At 36.4% G+C, this 27,514-nt stretch overlaps 2 protein-coding genes across 3 annotated transcripts in view; both read left to right on the top strand.

The window, feature by feature from the left end:
- Nucleotides 1-27,514, top strand: part of LOC136850838 (uncharacterized) — a 315,712-nt gene that overhangs the window by 231,656 nt on the left and 56,542 nt on the right. The window lies entirely within an intron of this gene.
- Nucleotides 23,733-25,313, top strand: LOC136850840 (uncharacterized). The gene is made up of 2 exons (XM_067124861.1): nt 23,733-23,898; nt 24,366-25,313. The coding sequence occupies exons 1-2, from the start codon at nt 23,887-23,889 to the stop codon at nt 24,927-24,929; spliced, it is 576 nt and encodes a 191-aa protein (XP_066980962.1). The 5' UTR covers nt 23,733-23,886; the 3' UTR covers nt 24,930-25,313.

Below are 27,514 nucleotides of genomic sequence, written 5' to 3'. Positions count from 1 at the left end.
TATATATGTTCGAGATTTTCGTGATCAATTTTTTTTTTATTTTGCACTAATCTCACTTTTAAAACACCAATTCGCTTTTGGACGATAACTTAGATGCGATCTTCTCCCGTATTAACGAATTATTCGATGGCCATGTAAACAAGTTGGGTTTGTTTACATTGGTACGGAGTGTTGCCATATCAGACAGTAACATATTCAGTGGACATTACCGTCTTCTTTCATGTATTTTGCATAATGTCATATTGGTCGGTAAACTCGACAGTCTTATAATTGCTACTCCTACGCTGTTTGCATGAAAGTAATGGATTGAGTGTTTCCGCAGTAGACATTGCAAGCACGTAAGGTGGTCTCAAGATAAACATCTGTTCATTCTGGGAAGGTTACCGTCATCAGTTTTTTAAACCCTGAATGCTCAATATAAGATGTTTTATCTTTATACTTCGTTAGATACACAGCCAGTCGTTTTCATATGATATTAAAAGGTTAATGTTTCTGAATAACTTACTCAATATAAGATGTTTTATCTTTATACTTCGTTAGGTACACAACCAGTCGTTTTCATATGATATTAAAATTGTTAATGTTTCTGAATCACTCAGAGAATAACCCTGTTATGTAAGCATTAATTTCCTCTTGCCATTGCTGTCGTGCTGTAATCTGGAGTAGCGTTTGCAGTAACCTGGTGAAATATTGAGATGACAATGCGTATAGATTGGAGTAGATGGCCATCACTGAATACATCACAGTAACCAGATGGCAAAGAAATAAAAACTGTTTTTAAGGTCTTTTTTACAGGTTAATAAAAATTAGTCACTTGCCAATTATTAAGGAGGGTCATATGTTGCATAAGTTTTATAAGTAAAAGAGGCCAGAAGGGAGATCGTTATTTTTTTAGTCGTAACTTCAGAGTTAGTGATTGAAAGATGTCACTTGTAAATTTGCTTTTCTTCTGATTATAATGAAAGTGCAGTTCCCGATTTTATGAAGTGATAGTAAGTCAAATGAGAATTAATTTGTGGTATTTGTTCTGTTTTCAGTATATAGTAAGCACACTGCGGGTTTTTTTTTTATGTGGCATAATTCTCCCTCTCCTACATTCAATTTGCGCGACAGAGAATACTAAATTCTTCGCATCCTCCCATCTTAAGCACCCGGATGCGTTTCTGTGTACCTTTGCTTTTTAGACATTAATTTTCGTCCTATCTGTTTGCCAACCCTTTCAACTGATGTAGGTTTAGTGTTCACATTTTTATGTAACAATCCCTTTAGGCGAGAATTTGCGGAGACTAAGAATGTGAATAACTGGTCTCGTTACACGACAACAGTAATAATGAATTATATTACTAAATTGTCACTGACTTTCATCTTATATATAATAAATTCGTGTCCGTAATCCCTTTCATGTCGAAGGAGGGCGTTCATCTCAAAGACTGAAGGAGATATTGCACTTCGAGGGGAGAGGGTACATAGTCAAAGTCAGCGGGATAGGGAGCATCGCATATAGCTGCTCTCATCTCCCGGTGAGGTCACTGCTACCGATTAAAATTGCGTGGGAGGTGGCCGGCGAGGCGTTCAACTTTGCTCCTGAGCGCGATAGATTTGACATTATTTAATCACATCTTGTCTTTTTTGCGTATGTATTTGCTGGAAGGATCATCACATTAACGAATGGAAGTGATTATAATGCTCAGAATGCAGTTAGGGAAGGTTTCTGTAACCACAAGAAACTATGCCGTTATCAAAACAAAAATAAGGGATATCTGTCCATCTGCAACGTTCCAAGGTAATATATTTTTTTTTTTTTGTATTCTTTGTCATTTCGGGATGAATACTGACTTAGTAATATCTGGGAACCAATTTATGTCGATAAATTGTTTTCTTGAATATGACATGGAATGAAACTGAGAATTTTGTGGCACAGTACAGAAAAAAATATTAAAAACTTTTAATCAGTAACTCTGGAGATGATATTGGAACTAAACTACTCATGACATCGAACAACTTCCGTTTGTCATGTCTATTGCAAAGACTCAAATTCAAAGGTCCAAGAATTTCTTAGTACGTGTGAACCTCATCTTTGCAAAGGTTATAACGAGCATGTTCCATTTCTGTGGCCATGTGCCCAGCAAAAACTAGCGTCACGAAATGCTACGGTTCATCGTCTGGGGACTGGTGATTAAAAGTGTTCCATCACAGAAATGACATCCTCAGGAAATTGTGATAGGAAGATAATTTCCTCTTTGTCTCGTGTTTTTTGTCCTCCGGTATTAAAGACAGTTTCACAAAGGTCAGTCTACAATGTCTAGTCATTTACGGCATTGACAGAAGTATTTAACCTGAGGTGAAACTTCTTATTGATTTAGTGAGCATAACTTTAGAAGACTGTTATGTTTTGCCCTTTCTCGTCGTGTGTGCGTGTGTGCACGAGCTCAAGAAAAGCTTAATAAATTTTGATGAAATTTGGCGGATTATATATATTAGCCGGCCTTCAGGAATGACATTTTGTAAGAAATCGGCTGAAGTTGACGATTTGCTGTCATTCAGTCCATATCACCTCAGAACCGATTTCTACCAAATATTAAAAGTGTTCACTTTTTGTAAGGATTGCTGTACATTGAGAAATGTACGTCCTTCATCCGAACACATTTCTGATGTTTCGATTTCGTTTGCACTTTTGCGGAACGTTTCGTGTCGTCTGACCAAAAACCGCATACAAGCCCATATGTGTGACATTAAAACATGAATGTAAGAATGATTAGCAAAGCAAGTAACATGGCTGGCCACAGAAGAAGTGTGGGTATATCTGCCGCCATATCAGAAAACTAAATTGAAATCAAAGTTTTTCAGCCCAATATAAGGAAGCTGAAAACTTTTTGGGGAGCCCTCACGATTAATGACTGGTAGGAGATAGAATTTTTCCATCTTTCTGTCATGCTGTTGTGATAGCCATTGCTAGACAATATAAAGTTATTTGGAAAAGTGATGATATCAAATGATATGGTTATTTGTTGATAGATTTCCAGATACTGCTGTGCGTGAATACCCTGTTTACGCGTAGCAATGATCAGTTATGTTCAGTTTTCACTGTATTCATCTATAGCATTTACGCTGCTTCTAAGTTTTGTCGGAATTAGGAAATAGCTCAAATCTAGAACAATACTTTCGTTGCCGGTGGTGATTTATCACTCTATCTGGCATAAATGGCAATTTTGAGGGTTTTCTGGAATAACATTAACTTCTGACATTTATCTGGGTGCTATGGCAAAAAAAGACTCCGAGAGGGAAACAGATTGCCACCTTATCACCGTGGAGAAATAGCGCTCCTTTTTTGCGACAAAAACGGTTTATCTGGTGTACACGTTCTTTGAGATGTTCAGGAGTTAAAAATCTAATGTATCAACTTTCAAAGATTATGTTACCGGTCCACTTTACTGGCTCATTTACGAATAAATAAACTCTCCGCTTCCCTCTGTGTGGTTTTATACTGTGGGCTCGTTTTCTTCAGTTTGGTAATAAACTCAATAGGTAATTACAGCAAATGGCATCCTGGTACATAGTTCACCAATATCGTGTTAATCACCTTGGCTACTCTGTTTGTGTGGGTGGTGACTTTTGGCCTATGGCCGTCCTTAAGGAATTGCCAGGGGTATGGGTCTTAATAGTTTTTATTTCAAACAGTTTCTTTGTGAGAGCGCTCACGTCTAACACCCCTTTTAAGGAGGTGGATGAATTTTTTGGCGTGCCTCGTCACAGCTAGTCTATGACATCAGCAGATTACTGCAGTTCTGTAGCTCGTCATAGATGCTTTTGTATTAAATTCAACTCAAATGATATTTTGTTTTCCTTTTCCTTTACTATTCCCAGAAGTTCATTGGTTTCTTTAATTCTCTGGTGAAGTTCATGCTAAACTACGTTAAGTGTTGTGCATTCCAGACCATTATGGTTAATACTTACAGGGCATAATTTCTCGAGTAAGCAGTTTTTGCTACTAAAGAGTAAGGCAGTTGTAGCTTTAGTGGACTTTTGATGATAACTTTTTTCTTCTGTTTTGAAAAATTTATTTCCTTTAAAAGTTAATGTAGACAGGAAAAATTGAAGCCCAAGCAGAATTCATTAAAAAATAGAATACTCAGACAATTACTGTTTTGACCATGGTCTAGTTCTCTTCGATGAGTTATTAGGCAAAGGGTTTAAAAGAGATGATTTTGATCAATATTAATAAACTAAAAGGTAAAACACGGTCTTTGAATGGGGAACGGGTCATGTTCTAGAAACCGAAACCGAAGCAGAGAATTTTCATGGCTCGCCTCGTCTTGATCATCCTCTGGTATCGTAAATGTTGCATGATTGTCTTTGCTTTGAGGAACTCTGAAATAGATTTATTTCTTATTTCCTTGGACATGTTTTGGATTTCTGCTGTCGATTACTGAGGTAGAAGGAGTTCGTCATTAACTCACTTTAGTTCCAAACTAGACCTACCTCAACGTCCGTCCTTGGTAGCTAATTGGTCAGTTAAGTGTTCTGAGATTAGGACTGGGTGACGACCAAGGCCAGCATTCGAACAGGAAATTCGTCAACAATTTTTTTATGAAGAAGAGTTACCGTAGAAAAGGAAATGCATGAGGGTTACCGATTCCTAGACTTTTCTACAGCAATGAAAAAGAATACGTGTTGTGATGCTCTCTCTCTCTCTCTCTCTCTCTCTCTCTCTCTCTCTCTCTCTCTCTCTCTCTATATATATATATATATATATATATATATATATATATATATATATATATATATATATATATGTGTATGTATGTGTATATATTCTATATATATATGTATATATATATACACTTATTCTATCTATATAATATATGTGTATATATATATATATATATATATATATATATATACATACTTATACTGTATATGTGTATGTGTGTGAGTGTGTGTGTATGTGTAATGAGAAGGGAGTAAAAGAAAGATAGTGGCCATAATAATATTGTTCCATCGTTTCAGGTAATTGGGACCTTTACAGAACCCCCCACCCCTCACCTAAAGCAAAACGTTTCGCTTTGAACAACTGACATCTTGGCGTTGCAGCCTGACTGTGAAAGCATAGTCGCCTATTTTGAAAGAAAAACAATGAGGTGAACAAAAGGCCAGAATATAATGTCAGAGCACTAGACTAGAGGGTTCCACGGAGACTTCAGCATCATTGTTAATCGCCCATTCTACGCAAAAACTAGAATGGGAGCAAAAAAGAAGAAAACAGTATACACGATGGACCTTTTTGTATTTTTTTTATTTTTTTTTTTTTTTTTTTTTTTTTTGATCGAGGGGAACTTCCCGCCACCGGACTGCCTTCAAGGATAACGTGGGCAGTTGTGGTAGGTGGAACTAACAGTTGCGTCTTTGGTCAGAGTTGGGTTCATTATTACATCATATCGGAACACGCTGTTGGGATGCTGGAGCTGATGGTGTTTATCTCGGAGCCCGCCATATTTCATCTCAGAGTGGAGGGAGTGGGAATATACATAAACGTAACTGTCACAGATGCGGGAGAAACATTGAAATGGGAACCATATTGCCAATGAATTTCAGATGATTATTTGATTTTATCTCCCTTCACTGATAGAAGTTATTGTTTCCTCAAGAAATGTGCATCTATAGAATGTATCCGCTAACTCGGGGCAAAATACTTTAATATTTGAATATTGATATTCTACTTTTGAAAGCCTTTTTTTTTTCTGTCTGACAGCCTTCATGCAAGATAATGCTCTGGGTATGCTTCAGATTCCGTAAAAGGCAATGGAATGTAATGACGAACTCCTGTTTTTTCATTATCAAATGATTCACTTACTTGAATATAAAGCGTATCGGTTGGTCGAACTCATTAAGAAGACAAAGTATCTGGAATGTACAGTAGAGACGGTCCGAGAACTTCCTCCTATTTTCCGGATTTGCGCTCTTTCTTAGAGAGAGAGAGAGAGAGAGAGAGAGAGAGAGAGAGAGAGAGAGAGAGAATCAAGGTCACGGAGGACAAGGACCTAAACAACCGAAAAAAAGAGAGGACCAGCTTTACAACCGAGGAACAGGTTACCAGCTTCCTTATTCCGCGTTGTACTTTCCAAGCAATTTGGTCCTTAGGTACAGACGCAAAAAGGTTCATTGGCTTGGGAAGTCTATCGGAAACGTCGATGAATCACGCAGAGAGGGAATTCCAGATTGCCACTTGGAAAGCTCTCTGGAGCTACGCGTCTTTTCATTTGAATATATTAGATTTAAGCAAGGAATTTGCGTTGTTAGGCCAGGGAGTAATATTTCCCCATTTCAGTTGGCAGTTTATTACTCCAATATCAGCTGACGTCATATTGATATCTTCATATATTTTTATGGTTATATAGTTGGATAGTCACCATTTCACTTTGCTCTACAGATTAGGCCATATATCTACCCCCTTTTTTTCAGATTTGAGAATCCTTTCAGGCTTACCGAGCTTACTGTCATCTTCATTGAAAGCGGCACGAAAGGTAGCTTAGAGGACAACATTAAAGGATATATTAGTGGTAGTACGAATAATGATATGAGTAGCTGTGGTGCTTTTGATAATGGATGCTGTTGTAGACAAACGTATTTTTTTCACATTTTCGAAACGCTTTCTCCAAAGGCATTGTATTCCTTCTAACATCTCTCTCTCTCTCTCTCTCTCTCTCTCTCTCTCTCTCTCTCCTCATCCAGAATATTATCATCATCTTTATCATTGTAATTTGAAGCCAATCATGAAATGGCAATTCTTTAACCCTCGCTATTCAAGTTTCCATAAATAGATTTATTCCCTTTTAAGTTAGGAATGTAATGGCAGGAAAAATAATAAGTTCGCAGAATTCGCTTTTGAGATTACAGGTCTGAAGCCTTGCTAAAAGCGTTGCTTCCAGAGAGGAGATAATAAAACACTGACAGCATGGAAGAATTCTAGTTACACGCTTCATACTTTTATTCGGAAAAGGAGGAGGCTTTGGCTGGGTACAATGGAGCGACACAATTGCCGAAAGCGAAGAACTACTGCATATAAAAAAAAGTCACGCGTAGAAAAGATTATACATATGTTGATGTAGGAATGTGACAAGTATGAATGAAGAAAAAATAGACACAATAGAAACATTACGAAATAAATATTTAGGGAATAGCGTAAATTAAGACTAAAGTCAAACTGCTTTTAGTCAGAATAGGAAAAAATGTTCAGACTCCTTGTCGTTGGGACGCTCTAACGTTAGAGACTGGAGCGAAAGAAAACCGGTTGGTACGTTGAAGGCTTCCAGGAGCATAAACCGGTTTGCATGACCGATGGGAATTCCACAAGATGTTAAGTTGCATGTCAGGTATCTTAACCCCACCTTCAGGATGAGGACAGAGAGAGAGAGGATGTTGTTGCCATGAGCGTTAAGACTTCTTTGCTGTAAGAGGAAAAATCTCTTCGTTTTCCATTCGTGCACCTGACATTGAAGGCCAGTTGTTCACTAAGGAAAAAAATATTAGTAATTTGAGGCTTTGATATCCTTAAGAAAAACCATGAGTTTTATTTTAATGTTTCTTGTAGGGAGACATATTCACTTCATCTATTTAGGGACTGGTCAGTCTGAAGAGTCGCCTTCTGTCATTTTTAAATACTGGTATTATTATCAAATATTCTTGGTGAACTAACTGCAACCAGATGGAGAGAAACAGGTTCCTCAAGGTCACTTTGGCGTCCCTATAATTATTGACTCTAAATGTTTTGCTTGTTCTTTCAAAGGAAATCTTGTCATTCATCTGTCCTAGAGAGAGAGAGAGAGAGAGAGAGAGAGAGAGAGAGAGAGAGAGAGAAATGCAATTTTGTTCTTACACTGCAAATGCAAATTATGGAGGTGTTTATTTAGTTTGATGCCTTGTCGTAGATAAACAAGGGATTTTGGCTCCCCTTCTCGCGACGCTCAAATTATAGGGAGAAGGATTACCCCAAGATAGCAAAGTAACAAATGGCCCATAAAAGCGTGTTTTTCCTCATTTGTCGCCTATTCCTTCTTCTCTTTCTTTTAATCTCAAAAGCGATGAATGCAGCTTCAGGTGATACACTTGAGGATGCACAACGTGGAGTGTCGGTTCAACGAACTTTCTGATGCAATCGGCTCTTGTTGTTTTTTTTTTTTCTCTGCTGCCGTTCTGGATAATCCCCGCAGAGTTCGATAACACAGGTAACCTCTCGGCCGTGGAAGGTCAAGGGATCAGTTTTGTTGTTATTTCTTGTCTAAATATCCGTTTGCTTTGGATTTCAGACATTTCATTTGTACGTCTATATATATTTATATATATTTATATATATATATATATATATATATATATATATATATATATATATATATATATATATATATATATATATATAGTTTTGGAAGTTGTTTTCCACCGAATGCTCTGAAATCCGAGAGCATATTAATGAGAAAATTCTTCCGAGGAGGAAGTGGATCAAGAACACTTTCCTCACCACTGATTTTAGTGGTTCCTGTCCTTTAGATTTTGACGAAAAAAATTCTTTTATTACAGTTTTCCTTAATACAAATACAATATATTTCGTGAGTGAGTCAAAGTGTACCCTTTGCGTGATTAATGGGTTCAGTTACTGCAACAAAATAAAACCAAGAAATAATTGTACTTTTATATGAAACGTGAAATCTCTAGTAAAAATTTATGGCAGGTCAATAGTTTATTGTTATCCGAGGATAAGCTTGTTTCAAGTTATTTTGATAAATGTGTATGCATTTTATAAAATGTTCCTTTTGTATATTACTTGCCTCTTGTATAGAAGAGAAATGGTAATAACAACAGCGATGGAAATAATGAGAAGAGTTATAAAGTGATTGCAAAACCGTTTGAAAGAGGAAGGACTCGAAAACAGTGAAAATAAAAGTGAATAACTTTCACCTCTTGAACAAACTCGCATCACACCTCCCATGTGTAAGTAAATGGAAGTAATTTCTGGCAAATATTTACCCAGCCTCCTCTCCTGATGCCCAAGTAACTGCTCTTCTTCCCGATAAGATGACTTCAAAGAGTACGTGAAGACGGCATGCTTATAATGCACGGCCTGTAAACATTCGGGCTGACAGGCTCCCGTAATGGAACCAGACGAGTGTTTTTACTGGGAGAATACCCAGTTGTTTCATTGTGTGTTCGCACGCGTAATCCTTCGCTGCTTGTTCTTAGGAGTATCGTCTTATTCTGAGATTTTTGCGTATTTTTATGTTGATTAAATTAAGGTTCTTCGCAGCGTCCCTTCGGCCCCTAGCTGCAGCCTCTTTCGTTCCTTTTACTGTGCCACCGTTCGTATTCTCTTTCTTCCATCTTACTTTCCACCCTCTCCTGACAATTGATTCATAGTGCAACTGCTTTGAGATTGTCCTCCTGTTACACCTTTCAAACCTTTTACTGTCGATTTTCGTTTCAGCGCTGATTGACCTCATAGGGCCCAGTGCGTGGCCTTTGGCCTAAATTCAATATTCAGTTCAATTAAATACTTTTAATTATATATCAATTTTTTATCCATTATTTTGATTTGTATTGTGGGTAATACGACATCACTGGTATTCCAGATTTTCTGGATGGGCAAATTTTAACAAATCCATCTTTTAAAAACGGTTCTGAAGATATTTCTTCAATTTCTAAGTACTGAGGATAGTCTCACAAAGAAAGTGATGTGAGCACAAGGTTGAAATTACGCCTCTGACATCATGACAAGGGCGCTTGTACTGTCACTGGATTACTGAAATTAAGAAGTGAAAAAATTTAGCCCTGAACTTCTGAGAGTTCATATGAAAAATTGTAGCTCACCAGCCTCAACTTGTGACGTTTTTCGTGTATCATCTCGTTGGAATTATTATTATTATTATTATTTTTTTTTTTACAAATGTTCGCACTGTCTGGAAGAGAGAGAGAGAGAGAGAGAGAGAGAGAGAGAGAGAGAGAGAGAGAGAGAGAGAGAGAGAGAGAGAGAAGCACGGAACTTGGATGAAAAGGTATGGTAAAAACCTTTAAATATATTATGATTATATGACAAAACCCGTTGTGGGTCTCCTTCCACTAGCAATATAATGGTATATAGTTGGACAGAGTGCGGATCACTAACGTCGATTGCTTATTTATTTCGCTCTCTCCATCTTCATCTGCGGCCCACAGCTTTCAAATAACAGTCAGGTACTTAATTACTGTTTTGATTAACCGGGACATTCAGACTTTATTTGTCCTTTTCTAAAGCTGCATCCTTCCTATCTTCAGCAGGGGGGTCGAACGAGAGAGAGAGAGAGAGAGAGAGAGAGAGAGAGAGAGAGAGAGAGAGAGAGAGAGAGAGAGAGAGAACGTCTAATTATTATACCGTTCCTTAAGTCGTTTTCTGGCCGAAGAGATGAAAGCTACTGAAAGTCAGTTTCAATAAGAGTTGTATTTCAGTATTCTATATATGCTTGTATAATTGTAAAAAAAAAAAAAATAATAATAAGTAAGTGAATGAAAATATCGAAGCAAGAAGTTCTATAACTTCAAAATTGTATGTAAATATCACAGACAGTATGCACAGGCGTGAATGTGATCTGCGATCTAAGTAGCATCATGCTATTACTAGACAAATAAAAAAAAAAAAAGTGCCGTGCCCATGAGTTGGCACTATTAAGTAGACGAAAGAAGATGGCCTCCTGCCCCATGCTCTTCTTCTTCAGCTGCCTCGGATAACCTTAAACTTGAATTACCTTAACCACGCGAAGCACAAGGAAGTAGGTGAAACAGACATCACGTAGGCCGCATAGCCTATTTCTTAGCAACGCGGCCGTTTTTGTACGGTTTTTTCTGCGGGACGGTGGACGGGGACGCACAAATCAGGGCTCATCTTTCATTAGACTTCAAAAACTAAATAGGAGAAAACAAACAACGGAATATACTGTCTGTAGTAGACGGTGTCTGCACGTAGTCCATTCTCTAGTGACCTTAGTTTTTCTCCAATACTCGAGCCGGCCGTCTAATCCCATTTTTAATACTTTTTTTCCTCTCCCTCTCTCTCGCTTTAGAAGGCAAAAATTCTAGTTTTTTTCCATCCTTGAATGAACGAATAGCTAAGTACCATTGCCGCGTTCTCAGGCATATTTTTTTTATACCTTCGGTTTCTTGTTACGTTTGGGTCAATGAACGATCCTCTGCAGAATGAATGATTTGATTAGACATTCGTTTTATCGTTTTTGCCTCTCTTGCATCTATTGTTGCCATTTGTGAATTAATTCTCTTCGTGCTTCCGCGAAAGAGGGTAAATGGGCGATTAATTGTTGAAAAATGATGGAAAGAAATGCAAAAAAAAAAAATCATATCTGGGGAAGAGTAGATTTTTTTTGCAGTGAGCGGATATAAAGGAAGCTGTTCTCGAAATATATGTCCTTATCTGCTTTGTTCCATGCAAATCTTTTTGAAATGCAAAGAAATTCCTTTGAATAATCATTGTAACTGATATGAGTTCTCGCATGAGTAAGAAAATGCTTAAAATGAAAAGTGAACTATTCTCTTATATATTGCACAGTTGGAAACTTTGTAAGAAAATGCTTTAAATGAAAACTGCACTATTCTCTTATATATTGCAAAGTTGGAAACTTGAGATTACAGGTTGGATAAGACAATATACTAGACTGTCAGATTGTAACAAGAAAAACGCTGTCATAAAAGTTTTATTTATGCATGACCTTCAGAAGGTCGTCTACTTGGCTTTACCCAAATAAGAATGCTTTCGTTCGAAGCAGTGATCTTAACAAGTGCTTAGCACTAGACTCATCACCGTTACAAATAGCATCAGATGATCTCGTAAAACCCATTAGCTCACCTCTTCCCAAATATACTCCGTGGAATATGATAGACCTTGCGTTGTGTGTTTCTTTCCTTTTACTATAGGACTTCGGAATTCTTCCCCTCTTCTGTTTCTCATAACTTGTATCAGTTGTATTTCATGGTTATAATAACATTACTCTTGCTCATATTCTCTTTCATTATTCTCACGTAAAAGAATTTCAGACACTTTTTTTTTACATTTGTAAAAAGGAAAAAAGTTTCCGTTAAGATGTGTATATGGCAACCACTGAGCTACCGTGTAATCACTATTTTTTTCCTAGAGGGCGTTTTGGTACGAATGAAAAAAAAAAAAGGGTGTCAGCTCAAAGGACTTAGAAGGTGGCTTGCAAAGGGGATTTGGTCAAAGGGAGAAAGATCGAAGAGGGAATAAGAGTGTTTCCGTTCGGCGAGACAGGTTCGTACAAACAGAGATTTGGCATTCGTCAACAGCAAAAACAGCTGAGCTCCAGGTCTTATCAGTTTTCTTTCGGGAGCAATGTTACTACAATGTTTAACATATTTTAATGTCTTTCTTGTTAAGATATTATTCTGTCTGTTTCATACCGTTCATTTATATTTTTGCAAAAAATGGGTAAATCACAAGTTCCTCCATTTTTGTGATTACAAGTATCTGCTAATAAGTCAGCAGTGCTATCTCTGTTCCAAGTAATTATGATATAATTCCTTTGATAAAAAATGAAACAGAAAAACAAAACTGCTTGGACTTGACCAGTCAGAGTCGGCGGTAAAAATTATGTAAAAAAATGGTGTCAGGAAAAAGGTGACAGAAAACTATCATATCCTAAAGATTTACTGTTAAGATACTTAAGTGTTGTTACTAAATTATTCGTGAGAGTGTACTGCAGAATTGTACTACAGAATTGCATGAATTATTATTTTACCAGATTATCATTATAAGGATTATAAATAGTTAAATGACATAGGAATTTAAAAAGATCATTATAGTGACGAGGAAGCTCATAGAAGTTTCCCGAGTTTCATACAATGTTTGAGTTGAAGACGGAGTAGCGTTATCGCCCTGGCAGAAAAATCCATTAATACTGGTATATATTTAAAATTGGTATATATTTTCTTGGTTTTCGTTCTACAGCAGTTTCCCCCCACTGTGTCATAGAATTATTATTGAAGAGATACTTGCCTGTGTAGACCTCTTAAATAGATTTGATTTGATCGTATATTAATCTCTTAATGACAAAGCATCAATGCTTTGTAATCGATAGTTCAGCGAACAGTCCTCTCAAACCGCGACGGTGTGACTTCAAAGGCTGTGTTTACATTAGTGTATCAGTCTCATTTTGTTTAGAGTAGTTCCACGGGAAATAAATCCTTTGAAACCGGGTTCCTCTTCTGAAGAGTTTGTGATTCATTAATTTAGTAAAGGAGAAAGACTACCCGATTCATGTGAAATCTTCATTATAATTCCTTAAGCCTTAAGGTGTTTATATTGTCTTTTTCCTTGAAATATCGAAGTTTGTAAACCTAATTTTCTGTAGGAGCAAAAGCAGAAATATAAATAGATTAATAAATAAAAGATTAAAAATCTTATGAACGTTGTAAGTGGAAGTTTTGACAGAGAGAAATTACTTTGTTGCGACACTGCACAATCACTGGTTAAATACAGTTCATCTTGAATAGGAGAATGAAGATTTATTTAAACTTAACCCTGTTGTGAGATGCTTGGTTTCATTATGCTTATTAAATAACATACCGGTAAATATTTTCAGACCATATGACTTCTTCCAATTTATGTTTCTTCTTTGTTAGCCTTATTAACGAGAACTCGTTTTCTCTTCAGTATTATTTGAACTTATTTTCATTCCTCTCACCGGTACCTTGTGGATTACAGATATTGTCACAGATATTCGCTTAAATTATAAAAACAACTTATTTTCATTTTAATGCGCACTTGTGGTACTTATTGTCTACTTAAAATAGGAGTTGTATGTCTACAAGATGTTGAGATATACTGTAGCTATGAACAGCAGTAGATTCTACAGAATCTAAATTCTCTCTCTCTCTCTCTCTCTCTCTCTCTCTCTCTCTCTCTCTCTCTCTCTCTCTCTCCTGTTTCTCTTCCTGTCTCTCGGCTCTTATTAATTATAGAGAACGTTGCCAATTCTGATTTAGAATCGTTCCCCCAGACGAGAGTCAGCTCTTTGTTTGCATTCTTCGTTCTAATTCCCATAGCACGACCTCGAGCGAACAATGCTAACATCGCAGCGATCTTTGGTTTTCGAGATTTGCTCGTCGACTTTCTTCATCCCGCGAGAGAAATAAAAACAAAGAATTCGAGGAGGTCTTGGAGGAAAATCTAAAAAGGAAGGGAAGACATGCACGGAGTTTTACGTGACCTTTATAGGAATTAGTGAAGTTGCTGTTGTAAATAACACAAAAGTCTTCAGCTATGATTGCTAACAAGGTTCAGATTGTGGGTCAGGCATCATCTACTAGAAAGTTATGTGAAATATCTTTAAGGAATCCATGTTATGAGCAGTCTTAGGTAACCACCTGATGCCTAGTGCGAAGAGGCTCTCCTAGTTATTTATTTTTCGAGAGCCTAGGCCAGTGAGACGGCAAACGTATTTCTTTTTGTAGCCTTGGTCAGAGGAAAAAGAAGGAGAAGGGTGGAAGAAGAACGGAGGGTCAGAAAACGAGGAAGAATGAATTGCAGAAAGGTTACATCGCAATAATTTAAAACGAAAATCTACGTTTTCCATATCTTATAAAATAAACTTGTAATAAAAGAATTAGCTATAAACTTGTAATAAAAGAATTGACACAGTATAGAATAATAGCTTGATTACTTGTTTACTCTCAGTGTCGTTTATTATACGTGGAAACAGGTGTTGGCACTGCTGAATAAGTGAAAGGCCAGCTGGCATGGTGGTTCCTGTCTTCTTTTTTCTTCTTCTTCTTCTTCTTTTAAGAGGACATCATTCTATAATGAGAGAGTGTACGTGTATGACACATGTAGGGTGCCATATAATATCTGCCACTCCATATGCTTCTGTTTTAACATTAAATCGCTAACAAAAAATTTTTTTTTTTTTTTAAACCTGGTTCATGCAGCGGTTGAGTTCATTTATAGTCTGTTGATTAGTGTGCTAGGAGTTGAGAAGGACTAAAGGAGATATTGAATGTACAGTTTAACCACTGTCGGATCAGTCATTCGTATTTTTACTGTCTCTTTTCAAAAGACTGAGAGCAGGTGACATGGCATTATTTTGTCTTCTCGGGACTCCTTGTTCGTTTTTTCATTTCTCCATGACCCAGCATTCTCTCCCAGTTTCAAATCCTTCACTGTACTCTGAAGCTTGTCAATACTAGGCCGGGACGTTCAACATTAATGTGGCTATTTGCCGCTGCGCTGCTATTTGTAACAACCGTGTCTCTTGAGATTAATGTCTGGTTTTTCGGGCGCTCAGAAAGATTTTGCAGTGTCAGGAAGCTGAACATTATTTATAAGGATTCTTATATGTATAATAACGATGATTATGACACGTCAAGAATGCCCTTCTCTAATGTTCGCTCACTGATCCGTTAAAGTTTGCTTTAATTGAATTTTAGCCTCTGGTCAAACTGCGTCGATTCCAGTAACACTTCTGTTCTGTCCTTTGATAATCGAAACTACTTTTTGCGTAGTCATTCCCTGGAGGGATATCCGGGAATATTTTTAGGAGGATGTTGAAAAAATCGGGAGAGAGAGAGAGAGAGAGAGAGAGAGAGAGAGAGAGAGAGAGAGAGCCTCGCAAAATGCATTCAGCAGAACGGTGCGCAGTTTTCAGCATATTCTTTAGCACGATCTTATACACTTCTTAATTGAACATTCGTGTCAGTAATGAAAGCAAAGAAGCCCATTTATGAACTGGTAGGTATGTTAAGATGATACTGATTGAACGGTAGCCGCCCGGACCGTCACCCCAAATCCAATTATGCTGTTATAAGACTGTTTACTAATTGCAGTATTCTGGAAATTCGGAGATAGTTAACTACTTGTCATTGCCTCTTGGCCTTTGTATTGTATTGATTATTTGATAAGGTAGGCCGAAAATTATGTTATTCATATTGACGTAACTTTATCGAGCCCCGAGTTACGGAAATTGGAACACTGCCATTACTTTTGCTTGTTTCCATCGAAATTACAATCAACCAAAATTTTCCTTTTGGGTAGCGCTCGAAGACCGGTCCTCGTTCGTTTCTTATGTTACATCGCTTGCGGTTTTTGTGTGATATCAAGAATGACTAGACATCCTGGTGAACAAAATGAAAATTGGCAGAAAAGTTCAAATAAAACGTCTGTGGTTAAAGATGAAAATGTTAAAGTTGATGTGACGCACCCTGGAACCATCTCTCCGGACAAAAAGCATGTTCTGGAGACACGGATTATTTTTAATTATATTTAATGTTGCACTGTAATTTTATCAGATGTTTTGCGAAATGTTTTGCCATTGGGCTACGAAATTGTGTTGATTTGGAAAACAAGAGATATATTGCAGCATTCTGCACGAATCACTTCCAAGTAATTTGTTGTATTGACTCGAATTTTGCTTTTCAAAATCACTCTTTATGTGCTGCTTTAGAAATCAAAAGCCCTTGCTAGCATATAGTCAGCTTATTTTTGCAATATCAGCAGCACATTGCCTTTGAGACAAATAGAAATTATGGGTCCCAGAAAGAATTTGTAAGTTTCCCAGTGAATGCTGTTAAGTCAACGTTTAGACTAAATCAGTTAGTCAGCTCTTTTAACGTATTGTTCGTCTTCTTACCCTTAGGATGTTGGAGTTACATTGTGATCGAACATCGATTTGATCTCGTAGTCACTTAGAAGGTTTTAAAAAGACAAAACCTCTCCATGAAAGTGACTTAAGCTTCTGGTGTATACGTCTCAGGATATTTTAAGTGGAAAAATAGTGAATTCAAGTTATAAGAATCTCTACGTGTCAGTTTTCACTAGTTTTCCTGTCAAGACCTCATGTAGTGAAAGAGAACTGGCAATAACTCATTGATTATCTGATTCTCAGCGAGCAGAGAACAGGGTGAAGGGTTAGTTTTGTTTCTAATGTCAGTGTTAACAGTAGCCCTGTGAAGTAGCTATGTGGATGGACGCTAGCAGAAAAGCTCTTTGCGAGGCAGTGATAAAAGTTGACTCGTTCTGTTTTAAAATATCAAAGATTTAGCTTCTATTGGACGATGGGTATCAGTTATACGCTAATTTTAGCTCCGTGGGTGGAATCGTTGGAAGCCCAACAGTTCCGGCGCACAGCTGACCCTTCCAAAAATATTGCTTCTCAAAGCGCAGGCCTATAATGCAAGTCATTTGTTTAGGATAGGCTGCGATAAAATTCGTTTGATATGAGCGGGAACAGGATGTAATATCATTTATTCTTTTTCGGACCCCTGTAACGAAGATCGTTTTAAAATCATTTTTTTCCTCCATAAATGTTTCGAGTTCCGGATGGTCTTGACTTTTACAGAAGCCAAAAATAAAATACGGACATTGGTTAACGAGTTGGCTTTTTTTCCCCACATTGGTGAATTCGCGTGAGCACGTTTGCGTACGTTCTTTTTTTTAAAAATCATGTGAGAATATAATTGTTGAAACTATTCGTGGCAAAGAATCTTTTCACTTTGATAATCCTCAAGAATACATAGAAAAGGTAAGACTTTTTTTTAAGAAAAAAAAAAGGCTTAAATAATGCCTGCTTTAAAGTCAAAATCATCATAATACAAATTGCACAGAGCCCATATTACCCAAGTTAACAACTGTGTACTTTACTTTGAAGTACTTAGATTGTCAAGGTGACCCCTTGAGGTGCCAACTAGCGTTATAGTATTAAGTTTTTTTGGCAAGTTTTTCTCATAGCACCCCAAATCCTCTTCATGAGTAGTTTATAAGAAGTGCGTTCTACGCTTAAGTTTGTTTGTTTACTTCTGTCTTTTTCATACTTGTTGAGGTTTTTGAAGAAATGTTGTTGTTGTTTGGTATTGTAATTGAAATTAATTTGCTGTTAATTATGGCCCTGATCCTTAACATAAATAAACTCACCTGCAGTTGCTCACTGTCGCCATCTTCGATGCCTGAAAACAATAAACTGAACGCGAAAAAAATCTTAACAAAGAATATTGGGCTCAAAGCAGAATTTGGATTGTATCCTTGACTTATTAATGAAGACACTGATGGAATATAAAAAACTGAAAAAAAATGTAACCTTCGCTTTTAATTATTTTTCAATTACGTACTCAAAATAATGCTTATATAGTGGAAACTTTAGGCTGTAATTGTGGTATAACCACACGATAATATCAGTTTATTGAATGATTATTAGTATTTTTTTTCCCACATTACTGACTGGATTATCGTGAAAATATGAAGAACCCAGTGATATTGTTCTCAAAGTGAGTTCTCGGTGTACCATAATTTCTTGGACAATAAAAAAATGAACCGGTTCCTTTCTGGTAGACCTGCTTTGTGTTCCTTTCTAGTAGAGCTGCTTCTGTATTTCAGGTTCATTCTGTAGTAATGACCGCAGCTGGAAAAACTAGGAATGAGAGTAAGCGGCTTTTTTTTTTAATGCAGTGACACTGCAACTTTAGTTGGCGCATCTCGTCGTAGGAATAATCTTCTTCGTAGAACATCTTGAAGTCGGCCTTGAATTAACAAGTCGCATTTTTACGTTCGTTTTATTTTCTAAACTGTTATCTTATTACTTGAATTTTGTTGCGGAGTTGGGAAACCCACTGGAAGCATATTCGAACACTATAATGAGTTTGCGTTAAATAACCATTTAAATTAGGCTGCTTATAGTGACGCAGTTATCTTTCGTATGATCCACATTTGCGGCTCTCTGCAGAGCTTATTTTATGGATCGGAAATATATAAAAATATATGAATAACAGGAGGTCATTCTGTGATGCGCTGCTTGAACAAAATGTTCTCTGTAGTTTCTAAACATGATTGTTTTCTCATGTTTGCAGGAGTGCGTAAAGGGTTAATTATCTTGCAACTCCATCGTACTGGATTTTAGATTTTTTCGTCACAATGTCTATGAACCTTCGACAGATGGCGGGGCACTGTTTCTTTTTGTATCTTGTTTATTTTACGAATCTCTACCTTTTAATGATATCCTGTTAGATAAATATTTGGACGTGGACTAGTAGTCCGATCTGCATAACTAGGGTACTGCTATCATAATTATTTTAATAAGGAAAAATTCTCTCTCTCTCTCTCTCTCTCTCTCTCTCTCTCTCTCTCTCTCTCTCTCTCTCTCTCTCTCTCTCTCTGGTATATATACCGCACACATACAAGTATATATGTTGGTCATATTCCTTAGATATTGTAATGATACTGTGATCTCTCAACTTCTCGATTTCATGAGACTTTAACCACTGGCTTAGGAAAATGAGGCCAATGCTTGCTTACTGTGTACTAAGAATTAAGATTTCATTTCAGTCCATAATTGCGCCATATCTGTTGAATTTAAATAAAAGACACTTTTACTAGAACCAAAATATGCCCTTCGTCCCTGCGGGTATTTGCAGCTCGAAATACAAATCATGTTCTGGTCCCATTCACCAAATACATATACTGCGAGGGTCTCACTTACCTCCTTTGGGCACTCTTTTCCTCTGAAATCTTGATTGCGAAAAATGAGATGAATTTAAAAAATCTTCTTAAGTGAGATTTCAACTCTAGGTGTATTAAAGAAATGAAGTCAGACTCAGAACGTTATTTATTAGAATAAGTAAAAAATGCGCCGAAGTTTCTTCGGCGCAGTCGAGTTTTCTGTGCATCGTATAATCAAGGCCATCGAAAACAGAACTATCTTTCGGTGGTCTCGGTATAATGCTGTATGAGCCGCGGTCCATGAAACTTTAAGCACGGGCCGGTGGTGACCTATCCTATATCGTTGCCAGAAGCCCGATTAAGGCTAACTTTAACCGTAAATAAAATAAAAACCACTGAGGCTAGAGGGCTACAATTTGATATGTTTAATGATTGAAGGGTGGATGATCAACATACCAATTTGCAACCCTATAGCCTAAGTAGTTTTTAAGATCTGAGGGCGGACAGAAAAAAGTGCGGACGGACAGGCAAAGCCGGCACAATAGTTTTCTTTTCAGAAGACCAAAACTGGCATACTGTACTGTATGTATAGTGGCAGAAAAGTTTCTGTGAGAATGACTGATTTGGTGTGAAAGGGTGTGTGCGTCATGGATATGATTTCTACGCGCTGCTTATTATCTTTATGAATGGAGAAACGTGAAAAGTTAGTGAAAGTGAATTAGACTTGCAAAATTGTAGGATAAGACGAGTTATGAAGGAAGTGTTTAGTGGCTGATGTTTGCAGATGATAAAGTGCTAAATAGGGATAGTGAAGAGCAATAGCAAAAACTCGTTGAAGATTTGCAAGTTTTTGAGGAGAAGTCGTGAGTTTATTTAATTTCAAACGGAAACAGGAATATGGGGCAATGGATGTCAATATGGGTGGTAGCAGAGTGGAAATCGTTGATTCCTGTAACTATTTTTGGAGTAATTATATTTGACGATTGTGGGATGAGAGAAGAGGTAAGTCACGGAACAGGAACAGCAATAAAAGTTTGCAGGCTTTATGTAAAAGATTGGAGAAAGGGTTTGAAGATCTGTGAAAAGCAAGGCGAGAATTTGTGAAAAATACTGTAAAGCCAACTGTCCTTTATAGAAGTTAAGTGTGGAAAAATAAAAATAAAGGTCGAGGCAGTTGAGATGACTTGTCTGATGCAAGAATAACTGAAGTGGTGAAAATTACTGAGATACAAAAAAAAAAAAAAAAAAAAATATATATATATATATATATATATATATATATATATATATATATATATATATATATATATATATATATATATATATATATATATATATATATATATATATATTTACATAAAATATATGCAAATTATTAGTGTATGCAAAGGAATGGATCAGGGTGTTCTAGATGGTTTAGTTACGTGAAAAAATAAAGGTTGATAGGTTGGTGAGAAACGCATGTAACTCACAAATGTTTGGAGGAAACGAGAGACTGGGGTAAGACTTAATTCCAAAGGCCAGAAACGTCTTGGACCCGCCTCCTGAAAAATCTTGTCCGCTTTGTTGTTCATAGTAACTTATTTTGTACTTGATGGTTTGTTGACAGTAGCTGGTCGCATCCAGAATGGAAAAAATCATGGGTGTAGCAGCCTCATCCCAAAGTAATTGCACAGAGTGGAATGGATAAAACTTTCTGTATCAACGGCTTTTACAATGACTGTTTGTTTACATATATATATATATATATATATATATATATATATATATATATATATATATATATATATATATATATATATATATATATATATATATATATATATATATATATATATATATATATATATATATATATATATATATATATATATATATATATATATATATATATATATATATATATATATATATAAATAATTGTGTGCTAGTGAGCATTCGAATTGCCTGGTTGTATCGATATTGGTAAATGAAACACAACGTGAATTTCAGCTAACGAGTTTTCCAAATCTGCTGCGCAGAGAGGAACATCTTTTTATCAGCACCGTTCGAACAAACAAAGAAGAGCCGAAGTATGGTACGAAGTGTTCATTGTGTCCATTCTTACTAAGTAATGCAAGTTATACCATCAGAAAGCGATAAAAACCGCCAGTGGGACATTATTATGAAAACTAAATGGTTGATGTTCAACACTGACCAATCGAACATATTATTGCGATATTACTGCGAGGTAGGACAAGATATAGAGTGAATTACTTTTTACTTCTCGCATAGGTTTGCCTCGGGGACAATGCGCAGATCGACTGTCTTTTTCTCTCTCCCTCTCTCATTTCGTGTGTTGACCCTTCAAGGAGGAAACCCAAGGTCCTTAGGACCCCCTTCAGTAGTCCTCTGACATTCAAAAATAGCCCGCAAAAAACATAGGTCTTGGTATTCAAGGTCATTAAGGAACCGCGTTTTGAGTGCTCTGGTCTGTCCTGACCAAGGCAACAGACACACCGACTGGGATCCTAAACAAAGATTATGATTCCATCCACATACGCCTTCCTGCTCTCGGCAACGATAACGACCCAGAATGTAGTAAGATAAATGATGCGTTTTCTTCCAGTAACACCCATTTCAAGTGGGTTGTTTTTTCCTGATTTATGAACTAGAATTTGAATTGTTAAAGAATTTTGACCTTGAAGTTCCGACAGACCAGCAACAGGGCAAGTCTCTCTCTCTCTCTCTCTCTCTCTCTCTCTCTCTCTCTCTCTCTCTCTCTCTCTCTCTCTCTAGGTAAACATTGCGCCATAATTTTGTCATTTTCGAGACAACATCTGATCAGTCCGAAAATTGGGCTAGATGAGGACGAGATAATAAAAAGAAATATTTGTTTGGTTTTGGAATTACTGGATGAAAAAACCACTATCATTACAAAACCAGAAGCCTTCACACACACACACACACATATAGACATATAAATAATTGCACAGAGCTGATCCCCTAAATGGGAGTGGCTCTATGGGCAAAAAGTTCCTGATACTCCTCATTCAATCTCTCTCTCTCTCTCTCTCTCTCTCTCTCTCTCTCTATATATATACTCTATATATATATATATATATATATATATATATATATATATATATATATATATATATATATATATATATATATATATATATATATTTATATATATATATATATATATATATATATATATATATATATATATATATATATATATATATATATATATTATATATATGTATATTTGTATATATATAATTAAATATGTGTATATATACATATATATATGTATATATATATATATATATATATATATATATATATATATATATATATATATATATATATATATATATATATATATATATATATATATATATATATATTATATGTATATATATATGTATATATATAAATAAATATATATGTGTATATATATATATATATATATATATATATATATATATATATATATATATGTATAATATATATATATATATATACATATAGTATATTATATATATATATATATATGAATGTCTTTTACCGTAATTCAACAGTATAATATGAAAATAAAAAAGCCCATAAAACACTGTATGAACGTCCATTCAGTGTTTTATAGGCCTTTTATTTTCATTATATTTTATATATATATATATATATATATATATATATATATATATATATATATATATATATATATATATATATATATATATATATAAAATTTTAATAATTGCACTCATGAAATTTCATTCTGAACTGAAGACTTTGTGGTTGAAATTGATTCTACTTGAGGAAAATATTTCACGCTACTTGAGGAGTCGGTTCCATAGCAAACGTCATAGGAAAAAATATTATAATTTCCCAAAACCGCGCGTGAAATTTTATTTCATTCAAAAATGATGTACATTTAACCATGCAGCAGGTCATCATCAGAATTAAAAAAAAAAAGTCGTAAACGTGCCCTTAGATTTTGCCAAAATATTAAGCAAAATACGGTTCCTGCGATCTATATTGAATAACCCCTTTTTCTTCCTCTTTGTGACGTCACAGTAGACCTCTCCCTCACTCCTAGCGTCTGCTCCACATTTACCTGGCAACTGCTGGTTTGTAGGATAATTTTCTCGTGTGATATTTAATTAAAAATCTCATTTAAAAGCCTGCAATTTATGATATGGGACTGTACTCACGATATAACCCTTTGGTATTTTCCCTTCAGCTTACGGGGCTTCAAGATCATCCTACCATAGCTCCAGATTATTGAAGGTCATGCTCCTTACCCCAAAAAGAGGCCATGTGACGCCGGCACTTTTTGCAAGGCCGGGGCTGCTACATATACGCGCAGGCTTTCGAACCACATCACAGTTCGCATTTCTTCCAGGTCCAACCAACTAAACATCACGATCATGAAGCTCACGGTGAGTTGAGGCTGAGACCGCCAGCACCCCACGATTTTGCCTGGTCTTGGGGCGCTGAGGGTTTCTGTGGGTTTTCATATGTCGTCTCATTTTTCCCTTCTGGTGTTTTGTAATACTGCTGTTGTGTGCCTTGGGTACTTTTGATGCAAGCACTGCGCATATGTAATCATTGCTTCTGGTTGGTTACAAAAGCCTCAGGAGTCTTATGTACATCTGTGTTTAAGATATGTGTGTGCTTTTAGGTACAGGTTTGTTTATCAAGAATTTGTATTTGCATGATTATAAAGACTCTTCGTAAGCACTGAACAGTATGGATGTTTAGAGACGAACAATTTTATGTCCCTCACGAAAAACCTTGAGAGTGGACAAAATGGAAAATATTTATTTAAGTTTTTTTTTTTTATCATTGATTATAAGACGACAATTACACTATCTGTGGTGTTGCTGAGTTGATTGCTTCCCCGCAGGTGTTGTGCGTGGCGCTGTGTTTGGGAGTGGTCGTTGTTGCCCGCCCAGAAGGTGAGGCATCTCCCGTTGCCAACCCCGCCCCTGCCCAAGGCGAGGCCGTAGCTGACCCGAAACCCTCTGAGGAATCTCCATCCGAGGAAGAAGAAGCAGCCCGACGCAAGAGGTGGTACTATTACTACCCAGACTACCCTTACAGCTTCGGGTATGGTTACCCTTGGGGCTTCAACTACTTCTCTCGCTCCAATTTCGGACCCTCCGTACAAGGAAGGACAGGGTCTACACCGTACACAGCCTCCTTCGAGGAACTCGTCGATTTCACGAGGAGAAATGACTACGCATTCCACCGAGAGCAGTGGCTGAACCACCATCGTTTCAACGGGAACATTCCCGACGTCATCGACACAGGATCCCCCGCGGCTGAAAGCCGTACCAGGTTCCCTGCCACTCCAGGCAATTTCAACCCCAATTTCCGCCCTGACTTCAATCCTAACTTCCGCCCCGAATTCAATAATCGTTTCAACCCCAATTTCTTCCCAAACTCAAACTCAAACTACTTTCCTTAGAACACGGACGTTAGTTTCTGATAACGTCTAGTGTGCTTATATACCTTCTCCAACACATTAGTTCCTCTCTCAAAACTCCCCCTCTCCTGATCTCTTAGAGATGCGTATAACGTTTCCTTGCCGCTTCTTGGCCTTTGTTGTGCACCGGAGAACGTTTTCAGCATCCTGTAATCCCCTTGCAATGTTCTCATGATGCATTCAACTGGATAGTTAGGTGTACCAGTTACAGTAGTCTCAGAAATCTCCATTCGTCGACAAGGCCTCTTAGTCACTCGTAGTCACTTTACACTGCGCCTTCTGTCATAGCATACTTTAAGAACAGAGATATTTTGTCATATATATTGTCTTGATTCTGTTGCTTTGCAATAAAAGTTCTTATTGCGCTCTGGAGTGTTCAAATCCCAAGAACAATGTTTTATTAAGAACTGATGGTGCTTGATGTCAAGCATAAAGGTAAATGGGTAGGAGTACCCTCATCACTGATTTAAGACTGGCAGAAATGTTAAAAAAGATTTTAGGACTTCAATCAAGTCTTAATATTTCATGAGTATATTATATATATATATATATATATATATATATATATATATATATATATATATATATATATATATATATAAATAAATAAATATTAGCAAAACAGTCTGACTGATAATGGTAAGCTTTTATATATGCCTGCCCTTGAATAGATCGTGGTGATATAAAATTAAAGAAAGAATGAAGGTAGTTTCTTAAGTGCTGAAAAGCTTAAATAATACAGATATTTAACAGAATGTCTACAAACCACATTTATGAAGCCCATATTTTGATTCAAAACCAAATACAAACCATGATTGTGTTTTATATAACATCATGACGTGGTTGTATCGAATGTATGTATTAGTTACAGTCAGATTATTCAATGAGTTAATTTAACTACGAAAATACTTCAGTGGAAAAGTATTTCGCTTCTTACATCTATTGGCCTGAAGTCCAAACACTAAATAAACGGGGAACCTAATACTTTTTTTATGACTCAGCCTCCCCCCGCCCCCAAAACAAACCCCCCCCCAAAAAAAAAAAAAAAAACTTGAAAGATGAAGGGCGAGTCTTACCACAAAGGAAACAACAGACCTTATTGCTTCTTAAAGGAATAAAAGTTTTTAAGGGTCTGGAAAAGAGAGAAGGGAAGAAAATTCCAAAGCTTGGCAATAGATAAGTACTGATTTCCAAGGAGTAATTATGGGAAAAGGTTGCTTGACGGGTTCCCAAGACAACCTTAGAGGAGTAAACGATTTTTTTCCCAACTTGAACACCTTGAATCACAAATAAAAACTTACATCTGATCATCAAGCCAATATATATACGCATCAATGACAGGCATAGATATATTGCATATATATTGTATTTATTTAAATAAACATGTGCACATTCTAAATCTGTGTGTTTCTGGTGGAGAACATGAAAGAGTGGTTGTGCCAGGTGATTTGAATGTAAAGGTAGGTGACAAAGGAAAGAAATGGCATTGTTGTTAGGTGTGGAGTTCCCAGCGTAAAAGAAATTGGGAACAGTCTTCTGATAGGGCACTTGAAAAAAATTTATTATTATTGGAAATACGTAGTTTACAAAGCAGAATAGAAGTATACTTGGAAAAGAGAAAAATGCGAAGAAAAGGTTTTGCAAAATTATATCCCACGTAGTAGATTGAAGAGGAAAGGGATTGTATTGGTGAGAAGAGCAGAGCTAGGATGTAAATTTTCTGATCACCATGTGGTTTAAGCAATTAAGACAAGTGACTCAGATCAGAAGGAAACAAAAAGAGCATATGATGAGAAAAATTATAAACTATGGGTCAGGGTTAAAGATATGGAGGTGTAGAAGTAGATGAGGGGTATGTAAAATTCGAATGTGGGTCATAGGAAGACCTGGGGGTATTTGTGGGTATAGGAGTGCATCCCTTCACTATACCCAGAGCCCTTCCATCTTCCAATGCTATTGCTTTCCTTGCTCAGCAATTTTTACTCGCCCCCAAACACAATCTGTTAGTCTTGCGTAACCCACCGTTTTACTTTGTATTGCTAATTGCATAAATGTATAACTTTTTTAAGCGAATCACCAACTTATTATACATTCAAAACCCAAAGACTTAATATTTTAGTTTTATTTGATTTATTTGAATAAAATAAGGGCTTGTTGCTGGAGGCTGTTTGCCCCTAGCCATTTGGTGAAATCCGTTCCATGATGAGTGTCAAGATTGCTATGATTTTTATTTTCCAGAATTACCCAGGGGTGTGTTTGTGTGTATGTACGTACGTACGTATGTAAGTGTATGTATGTACGTATGAATGATCATCTTCAACGCAGTAAAACAAAATAAAATGGATGATTAATAGACTGAAGAGTATATATATATATATATACACACATATATATATATATATATATATATATATATATATATATATATATATATATATGTGTGTGTGTGTGTGTGTGTGTGTGTGTGTGTGTGTGTAGAACCATATCCAATAATGCTCTCTATCTTCAAAACTGTTACAACTCAATAATGATGCGCAAATACAGGAAGTCATTAGTTTCCAGAAAAA

This window comes from Macrobrachium rosenbergii, chromosome 22 (assembly GCF_040412425.1).
Source record: "Macrobrachium rosenbergii isolate ZJJX-2024 chromosome 22, ASM4041242v1, whole genome shotgun sequence".
Taxonomy (NCBI): domain Eukaryota; kingdom Metazoa; phylum Arthropoda; class Malacostraca; order Decapoda; family Palaemonidae; genus Macrobrachium; species Macrobrachium rosenbergii.
This window is presented reverse-complemented; position numbering and strand designations above follow the sequence as displayed.